The 12,120-nt window shown below is 33.2% G+C and overlaps 1 protein-coding gene and 1 long non-coding RNA gene across 8 annotated transcripts in view; one reads left to right on the top strand and one right to left on the bottom strand.

Annotated features, from left to right (window-relative positions):
• LOC147842882 (uncharacterized) overlaps positions 1-12,120 on the top strand; it is a 797,275-nt gene that overhangs the window by 573,790 nt on the left and 211,365 nt on the right. The window lies entirely within an intron of this gene.
• Positions 1-12,120, bottom strand: part of ntrk2a (neurotrophic tyrosine kinase, receptor, type 2a) — a 92,989-nt gene that overhangs the window by 42,145 nt on the left and 38,724 nt on the right. For 4 of the 7 annotated variants that reach the window (NM_001441819.2, NM_001441820.2, NM_001441822.2 and 1 more), the window contains 2 exon segments: positions 7,615-7,978; positions 8,013-10,056. In NM_001441819.2, coding sequence (NP_001428748.1) covers positions 10,010-10,056 — 47 coding nt within the window. In that variant the 3' untranslated portion in view covers positions 7,615-7,978; positions 8,013-10,009. 7 annotated transcript variants of the gene reach the window in all.

The raw sequence follows: 12,120 nt of genomic DNA, 5'->3' as shown, positions 1-12,120 counted from the left end.
TTGGATTTGACTGTATTATTAGGGGTGGCACGGTGGCTCAGTGGTTCGCACTGTCGCCTCATAGCAAGAAGGTCGCTGATTCGAGTCCCGGCTGGGCCAGCTGGCATTTCTGTGTGGAGTTTGCATGTTCTCCCCGTGTTATAGCGTGAGTTTATGCAGACATGCTGCATAAGTGAATTGGATTAACTAAATTGGCCGTAGTGTATGAGTGTGTTTGTGAATGTAAGAGTGTGTGGGCGTTTCCCAGTCCTGGGTTGCAGCTGGAAGGTCATTTGCTGCATAAAACATACGCTAGAATAGTTGTCGGTTCATTCCGCTGTGGTGGCCTCTAATTAATCAGAGACTAAGCTGAAGGAAAATGAAGGAATTAATGTATTATGAGGGAACAGATGATCAAAAGTGGAATTAACCTAAATGTCAGATTACCAAAATTCATACATAATCAACAAAAGGACTGTCTGAATATTCTGTGTACATGTGTGTGTGTGTGTGTGTGCGTGTGTGTGTGTGTGTGTGTGTGTGTGTGTGTGTGTGTGTGTGTGTGTGTGTGTGTGTGTGTGTGTGTGTGTGAATAAATAGCATGGTTTTGTTTAGTACACACAGACTTGAGAGGTTTTCAGTGTGTGTCATCTCACTTCATGAAGATAAAGCTGCTCTGATAGGCACTTCACTTCATTGCAGTGCAGAGAAACTACCGTTGAGTCATGACGGATTGTCAAAATAAAGGTTTTTGAGTGGGTCAAAGGTTCCAAGAAAAGTCTTGAATAATGGAAAAGTTCTTAAGATGATTGAAGGGTTCTTTACGCTAAGATCTCTGTTAAACTGAAAGGTTTTTGGGACTGAAAATGGTTCTTTCAGATCCTCCACCTGGAGCCTTTAATTATTTATATTTATTCTTACTGACGGCTTCATTTGTTTGATGAAAAGTTAAATTTAATATTGAAAAGTATAATTGAAACCATTTTTAAAACATTTCGGTGACTGAAAGCTGAAATTTTTGTATCAGTAATCCAGACTTCTTCCCAGCAGACACACAACGTCAAGACGTTAATATTAGCTTACATTTAGCTTAGACAATGTTATTTTGACGTCCAATAACAATGTTAAATGATGTTGATATTTAGTTGATTTTAGGTTGGAAAGTGACCAAAATCCAACATCAAGCCACAAAACGTCAAGCTGTACCATCATTAAGATTAATTTAGATCGCCAGCATTTAAGGACAACATTATTTTGACATCCAATAACGACATGAAATGACATTTAAATTTGGTTGATTTTACGCTGTGTAGGAAAGTGCCCAAAATCCAACGTCTAGCCAACATCATATTGACATCAAATACTGACATTTATTCATCAGGTATGGCAACTAAAATCCAACATCTCATAAACATCATACTGATAATACCATACAAAGCCAAGCTGTAACATGATTAGACGTCGATATTTTGTAGTTTTTAGATTGTGTTGGAAAGTTACCAAATGCAACATTTGTCTGACATTGGACACTGAAGTCGGCCTGACATTGAGTTCTGACGTCAACCCGATTTTCATTTCCAAACAAAGTGCAACTGTCCCACGATGTTGGGATACAACGTCAATCTGACTTCATGTTGACATCCTGTGCCTACTGGGTTTTTCCTCTCCATATGCACCAGACACTTTCTTATAAACACTCAATTTTAACGTTGTTTAATTCTGAGTGTACTTCATGCATGTGTGTGTGTGTGTGTGTGTGCATGCGTGTGTGTGTGTGTGTGTGTGTGTGTGTGTGTGTGTTTAAACTGCTAAACTGACTGGAATCATTCTAAGTGTTTCTTTTCTAATCATTTTAAGTCACTTTGGATAAAATCGTCTGCTAAATTAATAAATGTAAAATGTAAATGTCTTCAGTGCAGGGTTGCCAGGTCCACGGAGCATTTCCTGCTCAAAACTCAAAACTGACTCAGAAAGAATGAAAAGTTACCATATATTCTCTGATATTTTGTATACTTGTAGAAACAGTATGTGTTAAAGTACCGACTGATTTCTGATTTCAGATGGTTTTACTCACTTACTACCAGTGGTTTTTGGGTTGCCAGGTGTGCATTCGGATTTCAAGATACACTACAAAAAACCTATTTGTTTGTACAAAAAAATTGGTGGTGGTGGCTGTGGCACTTTATAACAGTATCTAAAGAAAATCAAACAAAAAACAACAATTTCATATTTTTTCGACAACTGCATTGACAAAATTGTGCGGGAATACCAGACATCTGCTTTCAGCGTCACATGAACTTTTAAAATTCATTTTAATATGCTGATTTGATGCTCAACGTTTCTTAATATTGTCTATGTTCAAAATAAATATGCTGTTTAACCATTTGCGGAAAACACAATCCTTTTTTTTAGGATTGTCTGATAAAACTTCTTCAGTGCAGGGTTGCCAGGTCCACAAAACTTTTTCAGCTTAATGATAACTCTAAACCCACTCAAAAGAAATGAAAACATCTTCTCTAATATTTAGTATACTTGTAGATCCAGTATATGTGTTTTACTCACTCACTCAAAGTGGTTTTGGTTGCCAGGTATGCATTTTGATTTTAATATTCATTAAAAATATACATTTATATTTGTATTCGAGAGAAAGAAGCATTGTGGTGGCGGCTGTGGCACTTTATAAAAGTATGTAAAGAAAATCAAACAAAAAAAAAACAACTGCATATTTTTTTGACAACTGCATTGACAAAATTGTGCGAAAAACCACACAACTGCTTTCAGTGTCACATGACCATTCAACATTCATTCTAATATGCTGATTTCATGCTCAATGCTTCCTATTATTGTCTATGTTAAAAATAAATATGCTGTTTAACCATTTGCAGAAAACACGATGCTTTTATTTCAGGATTCTCTGATGAATGTAAATATCAAAAATAGCGTTTATGAGAAAAAAGGTCTATGTTGACAATAAATATGCTGTTAAACAACTGTGTAGAAACTAACACATTTTTTTCTGAATTCAGAACAGAATGAGAATCCAATATGCAGTTTTATTCAAAATCATCAGGCAGGCAATTGTCAACAGTCAATGGTCAAACAGGAACATAAGGGTACTCCAGAAGTGTAGTTGAGGTCACAAGCAAATAGGTCAGTACAGGCGGCAAACAACATAAACAAAGAAACAAGGCAAGGATTAAGAAACACGGCAAGACTAAGCCAGAAAAGCACTAATGTTACAGGTAAATGACAACAAGACTCAGCCATGTGTGTGGGAATGTGAACAGTATATAATCTGTGAATTCAGTCTTTGATGAGCTTTTAGCTATGTGTGTGTAATCATCAGTAATCTGGAACAGGTGTGTATGAGGTGCATGATGGGAGTTGTAGTTCATATCAGTAGCAGACTTGTAGTTCTGGTGATAATTAATGTTCTCCAGTTATCTCTAAGGGCTAGATTAGAGTTGGGCAATATAATTATCACAATATCATGTTTCATATCATTCGGTATCTATAATTATTAAATATTTTTTAACAATTCATTTAGGTATACTAGAATGTTTTTAACCACTTTGTTTTAATTTACTAACATTACTAAGGCAAATAGTTTTAATAGTTCAAAACTAAAATATTTAAACAAAATATCTCATCTCTTTTTATCTTATCAAACTTCATACTGAACTTTATTTGTATTGATACTGGCAATGGTGTTCGGTCAATAAATACCGATACCAATTGTATCGCCCAGCTCTAGCTTAGATCGCTGGTGATCGTGACATAAATATCAAAAACAATGTTTACTGACATTTTTTTACTGTCACTTTTAACTTGTTTCGTAAAAAAAAGAACAGTTTATGAACAAATAATAAACAGCAAGTGACATACGGTGGGTTACTTCTCCAAACAATCCCTCCTGAGCCTTTTACTTTGAGCGAACATGTCCAAAGACAACACAGATGGCCAGATATTCAAGCAAAAACATTGCTAAAATCATCAACAATCCTTCTATCCAAACATAAAGTAACCGGGATGTTACAGTTGAATCCAGCCAATTGTTTTAAAGTGACAATAATAATGATTTTCCTTTCTATCCATGTGTCATCAAACTGACGCTTGTTTAAACTAAAACCAATCACTCAGCATCTTCACTGTGTCGTAGAGTTTAAAGGTGAGACTCTACTCGTTCACAAGTATGCTTGGCTGTTGAGAGATTTGTCTCGACTCTGAAATCAACAGCCCCTCTGGATATTTTCAGAGTAAAGAAAAGGAAAACATTTGCGGTTTTCGCAGGGGTCAGAGAAGGGATTGTGGCTCTCAGGAACAGAATATTGAGGGAACAGATGTTGAGAACAGAAGGGAGGATGACAGCCATTGAAATAAAACTGCCATAGAGGACATCAGAGAGGGGGTTTGTACATTAAATCACACTCGTGAAATAGGAGTACAGGAGACTATATTAAAGGATAAGCTGTTTATAAAGAGACTTTTCTTTCATGCTTCATTTATTTAGACATTCTTTTTTCATCATTATAAAGCAGGTCTACATTTACAGCCAGATTCTGAAGTAAGCGTGCAAGTCAGAACTTGTTGCTGAAGTGTTCTGAGTGCATTTTTCAAATTGGGTTAACTTCACAACTCAATGTCAGACCGACGTCAATGTCCAACATTGGACAGACGCTGTATTTTGGTCACTTTCCAACGCAACCTAAAATCAACCAAATATCAACGTCTAATGATGTTACAGCTTGACGTTGTATAGATGTTTCCACTATGACGTCTATCAGACGTTGGATTTTGGTTGCCATACCTGATGAATAAATGTCAGTATTTGACGTCAATATGATGTTGGTTTAAGATGTTGGCTTCACGTTGGATTTTAGTGACTTTCCATCACAATCTAAAAGCAACCAAATATCAACGTCATTTGATGTCATTGTTGGATGTCAGAATAACGTTGTCCTTGGATGCTGGCTAGTCATTGAATTTTGGTAACCCGACATTGTGATCTAAATCTAACCTAATATTAACATCTCATGACATTGTGTGCCTGCCGAGATGTGATACTGCATTTTTGGCCATTTAATTGGTGTGTACTTGAGGATTGTTTTGACAAGGTGTTGTGTAAGCGTAAAACTTTTGTTTTTGGCTACATGGTTGTCGTGTAAACATAGCTTAAATTAGTCCTGAAGATGAACAGGGGATTGAAACGACATTAAATTACATGTGAGTAATTAATAACTACATTTTCATTTTGGGCAAAATAACCCTTTAAAATGTCCACACTCTTAAAATAAAGGTTCTCACTGACATTTATGGTTCCATAACAACCCTAAAAGACTCTTTACATTAGAAAAAACTTCTTTAGACTATGAAAATGTTCTACACACCGAACCAAAATAAAAACCTTTCCTTTGGCCTTTGAAAACTCATTTGTGGTTCTTCTTGGTACCTTTATTTTTAAGTGTTTATTAAACAATAACAATCTTTCCTACACAAGTATGTCATGAGGCCTTTATAATTGTATCAGAAATTTCAGATTCGTTAATATTTTTCTTGACCTCAGCTACAGTGGTACAATGTATCATTGGTATAATGCTATAATCTATCTTTAAAATATCATTAAACATTAATGACGCTGTTCTAAAACGATTTGACAAAGTATCAACACTTTTAATAACATATTCAGAATGCTTCGCAAAAAAAAAAGTGATCAGAAATATAGTCATGACACAATTATAATGGCTTCATGGCAGTCATGTTTATGGCGGATTTATGACAAGTCATGTGGTCTTAGTAATGTCAAGATGTCATAACAAAGATGAAGACAGGTCATAAAAACATCTCAAACAATGTCACCTTTGCATTTAAAAATGAAATAACTAAGCGGATGGCACTCAATGACAGTATATATCATGATTATAGATGTTTGCACCCTTTACAGTAGTTTTCCCCAATTTCTGTTTGACCAAGATTTTTCCAACACGTTTCTAAACATAATAGTTTTAATAACTCATTTTTAATAACTGATTTATTTTATCTTTGCTATGATGACAGCACATAATATTTGACTAGATATTTTCAAGATACTAGTATTCAGCTTAAAGTGACATTTAAAGACTTAACTAGATTATTTAAGTGTAATTAGGCGTTGTGAAAACTCATTTGTGGTTCTTCTTGGTACCTTTATTTTTAAGTGTTTATTTGACAATAACAATCTTTCCTACACAAGCATGTCATGAGGCCTTTATAATTGTATCAGAAATTTCAGATTCGTTAATATTTTTCTTGACCTCAGCTACAGTGGTACAATGTATCATTGGTAAAATGCTATAATCTATCTTTAAAATATCATTAAACATTAATGACGCTGTTCTAAAATGATTTGACAAAGTATCAACACTTTTAATGAGATAATTTAATTTCAAATTCACAAAAAAAGTGATCAGAAATATATTCATGACACAATTATAATGGCCTTATGACAGTCATGTTTATGATGGGTTTATGACAAGTTATGCTGCCTTAGTTATATCAAGATATCACAACAAAGACAAGCTGTCATCAAAACATCTTAAACAATGTCCCCTTTACATTTGAAATGAAATAACTAAGCGAATGACCCTTCATGACAGTATATATCATGATTATAAATGTGTCATGGCTTCTTATGAACACCCTTTAAAGTAGTTTTAAAAGAAGATTTTTTCAGCACATTTCAAAACATAATATTTTTAATAAGTCATTTCTAATAACCGATTAATTTTATTTTGGCCATGATGACAGCACATAATATTTGACTAGATGTTTTTGAAGATACTAGTGACTTTTAAAGACTTAGCTATGTTATTTAAGTGGAATTAAGCAAATCCTTGTATAACAGTGGTTTGTTCTGTAGACAATTGAAAAACAATATTGCCTAAGGTGGATAATAATATTGACCTTAAAATGGTGTTTAAAAAAATAAAAACTGCTTTTATTCTAGCCGAAATAAACCAAACAAGACTTTATCCAGAAGAAAAAATATTATGGGAAATACTGTGAATAATTCCTTGCTCTGTTAAACATCATTTGGGAGATATTTGAAAAACTCATAATAATTCTGACTTAAACTGTAGTTACCTCATTGTCTACAGAACAAACCTAAACCATTTCCTTCTTTTAGCCTCAATAAATCAGAAACGTTCTGCCTGTTCTTAAACAACGACCTGTCCAGATGTAAAACGCTGATCTATTTTCCCTACAAACACTGATTAACCGTCCCGCTGTGGTGAAGCTGCTTGAGTTTCTGCCATGATTTGCACAAATGAGACAAAACGTAGATTCTGAAGAGCTTTTGGTTTTTCAAAGAGCGTCACAGAAACCCCTTTAACTTTACCTTATATTTTATGTCAATCACTTTAAAGTCATTCACTGTGTTTCTGTGCTCAGATGTCTGTAATATTACACTGCATTACGCCTACTGCTGCAACTGTGTGTGTGCGAGAGAGAAAAATAGAGAACGAGTGTAGGAGAAGGGGGCAAAAGAGGAAATTCTTCCACCTCCACTTTAAATGTTTTAATGTGTGTTGAACAGCGTTTCTGTTTGGACGAATGATGCAATGATAGTGTAGAGACACAAGAAAGCATCAGTGAAACTTGAAGCAGTGAGCTTTTATTAAACGCGGCTCTGTCTCTTGTTTTGTTTTTTTGTGATGTCTTGATAGACAATTTAAGCTCAATCCGCATTGTCATTTAAAGAAATAGCAATAAAGGCATCCTTTTTTTAAAGGTGGTCCTATAACAACCTGACTGCCAGCAGATATTATTTTAGTAATAGCACAACTACAAACACGCCAAGAAATCAGGACAAATATTTTAAAATGTGCTGCATCTTCATCTTTATCCTACATAAACATGAAACAGAACCCTTCTTAAATGTTCTAGCGAAGCAAAAAGTAGTCACCTACATCATGTATACACACAATGGTGAGTAAATAGCATCATTTTCATTTTCTGGTGCACTACTAATTAGCATCATTTTCATTTTCTGGTGCTCTACTAATGCTAACTTTAAGGATATCCTTTTAAATGGTGGTCAAAAACAACCCGGTTGTCAGCTGATACTATTTTATCTCAACGAAATAGCCAAAAATCTGGAGGAACATCTCAAAAAAGTGCTGCATCTTCATCTTTGCTATACATAAACATGAAACAGAACCCTTCTTTAATGATCTAGCGAAGCAAAAAATAGTCACCAACATCATGTATGTACACAATGGTGAGTAAATAGTATCATTTTCATTTTCTGGTGCTCTATTAATGCTTACTTTAAGGATATCCCTTTTTTTTAATAGTGGTCCAATAACAACCCGGTTGTCAGCTGATATTATTTTAGCAATATTATCTCTATGAAATAGCCAAAAATCTGGAGAAACGTCTCAAAAGAGTGCTGCATCTTTATCTTTGCGATACATAAACATGAAACAAAACCCTTCTTGAATGTTCTAGCGTAGCAAAAAATAGTCACCAACATCATGTATGTACACAATGGTGAGTAAATAGCATCATTTTCATTTTCTGGTGCTCTACTAATGCTTACTTCAAGGATATCCTTTTTTTAATAGGGGTCCAATAACAACCCGGTTGTCAGCTGATATTATTTTAGCAATATTATCTCTACGAAATCTCAAAAAAAGATCGTCTCAAAAAAGTGCTGCATCTTCATCTTTGCTATACGTACAGTTAGAAGTCAGAATTATTAGCCCCCCTGAATTATTAGACCGCTTGTTTATTTTTTCATCAATTTCTGTTTAACGGAGAGAAGATATTTTCAACACATTTCTAAACATAATAGTTTTAATAACTCATTTCTAATAACTGATTCATTTTACCTTTGCTATGATGACTGTAAATAATATTTGACTCTATATTTTTCATGAAACATTTCTATACAGCTTAAAGTGACATTTAAAGGCTTAACTAGGTTAATTAGGTTAACTCGGTAGGTTAGGGTAATTAGGCAAGTTATTGTATAACGATGGTTTGTTCTGTACACTATTGAAAACAAACATAGCTTAAAGGGGCTAGTAATTTTGTCCCTAAAATGGTGTTTAAAAAATTAAAAACTGCTTATATTCTAGTCGAAATAAAACAAATAAGACTTTCTCCAGAAGAAAAAATATTATTAGACATACTGTGAACATTTCCTTGCTCTGTTAAACATCGTTTGGAAAATATTTTAAAAAGAAGAAAAAACTCAAGGGGGGGGGGGGGGGGGGCTAATAATTCTGACTTCAACTGTAAACATAAAACAAAATCCTTCTTGAATGTTTTACTAAAGCGAAAAATAGTCACCTACAGCATGTATCTCAACAATGGTGAGCAAACAGCTTTGTTTTCATTGTCCTGGTGCTCCACTCATGCATACTTTAGAGATATTCTTATTTATTGGTACAATAACAACCCGAGTATCAGCTGATATTATTTTAGTTAATGTCTAAGAACAGGCTAAATATCATAAAAAGTACTGCATCTTCATCTTTACCAAACATAAACATGAATCAAGACAGCATGTACCAGTTTTGTTTTGACTTTTTTGTCTAAATGAGCACACTGTCTGGTTTCGCACATATGCGTGTGTGTTTTGCGTGCGTGTGAGTCTTTATGGTTCATCTGTCAGTTTGCTATCTGGTCATTAAATGTGTGAACAGGGTGAAAAAAAGGCCCATCTGGCATGATTCATTTATGAGCGACTCCATTTGGGTGCGATCTGTCCTTCTCACTGAAAGCACCAAGGGTTCATTTTGCCCACTGACACAGATTCTAGCAGCTTCCAAACCCACCGATGGATTCACCCATTAACTCCACCAGGTCACACCGTCCCCCAATGCCACAACCAACAGCCAATCAGAATCCACCCTGGCTAAAATGAGCTATCGTTTGATTTGGTTATAGTTTGGCGTGGCACGTTGCAGGTTTTCAGCAATAAAACTCTGTTCCAAAATGGTCCACAAATTCGGTCCAGTTCAGTCTGGTGTGACCGCAGTCATTCTTATCTCGCCACAACCTCGACGGGAACATTGTGAAATAAAACAAAACCTAAAGGGAAACCAAAACATAATAAAAAAAACACAACACAACATCAACATAATGAATCAAAGAAATGAGACTGAAAACAAAACAAAATGTGAAAACTCAAATGTCTGATAATAAATGAACACAAAAATTTTCAAGAAAAGAATCAGTGTTGGGTAAAGTTACTTTTAAAATCTTAATCTTAAAAAAGACAAAAAACATGACATCCTTTCACATTATTTTTCTTAAAAAATTATTTAGTTTACATATAGTTACTTTTACTTAGTTACATAGTTATTTTTACTAATGTTACATAGTTACTTTTTACCTTGGTTACATAGTTATTTTTACTTAGTTACATAGTTACTTTTTACCTTGGTTACATAGTTATTTTTACTTAGTTACATAGTTACTTTTTACCTTGGTTACATAGTTACTTTTTACCCAGTTAGTTACTTTTTACTTAGTTACATAGTTACTTTTTACTTAGTTACATAGTTATTTTTACTTAGTTACTTTTTACTTTGTTACATAGTTAATTTTTACTTAGTTACATAGTTGATTTTACTTAGGTACATAGTTACTTTTTATTTAGTTGCATAGTTATTTTTACTTAGCTACAGAGGTACTTTTTACTTAGTTACATAAGTACTTGTTACTTAGTTAGAGTTACTTTTTACTTAGTTACATAGTTACTTTTTACAGTTACGTAGTTACTTTTTACTCAATTACAGTTACTTTTTACTTAGTTGCATAGTTACTTTTTAATTAGTTGCATAGTTACTTTTTACTTAGTTAATTTTTACAGTCACATAGTTACTCTTTACTTAGTTACTTTTTACCTAATTACTTATTGACTTTTTGCTATTTTAACTTAGTTACATAGTTTATTTTACTTAGTAACATAGTTACATTTTACTTAGTAATTTACTTGTTACTTAGTTACTTTTTACTTAGTTACTATTTACTGTTACATAGTTATTGTTTCCTTAGTTACTTTTTACTTAGTTACTAATTTTCTCTTACTTAGTTACTTTTTACTGTTACTTAAGTACTTTTTACTTAGTAACTCAGGTACTTTTCAAAGTGACTTAAGATTGTAATAGATTACTTTTAAAAGTAACTTTCCCTAACACTGAAAATAATTATTGATTTTGATTAGTTCATCATAAAACAATCAAATGTTGTTAGCATTTAGCATAGCATAGGTTAAAAGCAGAAGCAGTGACAGATGAAAGAGAGATTGTTAAGGTGATTTAGTAAGCAAGAATTAAAATTATTAAAGCAGCTTAACTTTGAATCAAGCACTAACAATACTGGATGTGCATCTGTGGCATTTCATATGCAAAAATAATTGTGATTTCATTAAATGTATTAGCAAACACTGTAAAAAAAAATGCTGGGTTCACACAATTCCTTCACGTTATCCCAACACAAGCAGATTGAACAAAAATTAAAGTAGCTTGAACAAGCAACAAAAGTACTTTTTTCAATGAATTATATGTATATATATATATATATATATATATATATATATATATATATATATATATATATATATATATATATATATATATATATATATATAATTTATTTATTTATTTATTTTTTTTTTTTGTAAGTTACTTTTATCTATAGCGGTATATATTTGTATTTAATAGTTACACACATAACATACTAATAAGTAAATTTTTCAGTTATTACACTGTAATAACAGTCATATGAATGTCAATGAGTCATTCAGCAAAACAGCGACAAATTGAAGGATCATTTAAAAAGTATAAAAAAAAAATTTGTTCTTCTTTTGATAACAAAAGAAGTAATTAAGACTCATCTTTCTGATTTCGCGTACAGTGCAGCAGCTGTATTATTTTTACAGATTATCTTTTGCAGATTTTTACAGATGTGTTCTAGAGTTTAAAAAGCTCATCTTTAAATAGGACAATTATTGAAACATTTGGTAATACGTTAGCCTATCATGAACATGATTTCTGCAGGAGCCCTGTACATTGTAATGAAGACCACAACTCCCATGATTCCACACTCAGTCACATTGAAATCAAACTACGCCTTTGTTTGTTGTGAATA

The sequence above is a fragment of the Danio rerio genome, chromosome 8, assembly GCF_052040795.2.
Source record: "Danio rerio strain M-AB ecotype USA chromosome 8, GRCz13ab, whole genome shotgun sequence".
NCBI classification, from domain to species: domain Eukaryota; kingdom Metazoa; phylum Chordata; class Actinopteri; order Cypriniformes; family Danionidae; genus Danio; species Danio rerio.
Note: the sequence above shows the minus strand (reverse complement) of the source record. Positions and strands in the feature narration are given on the sequence as shown.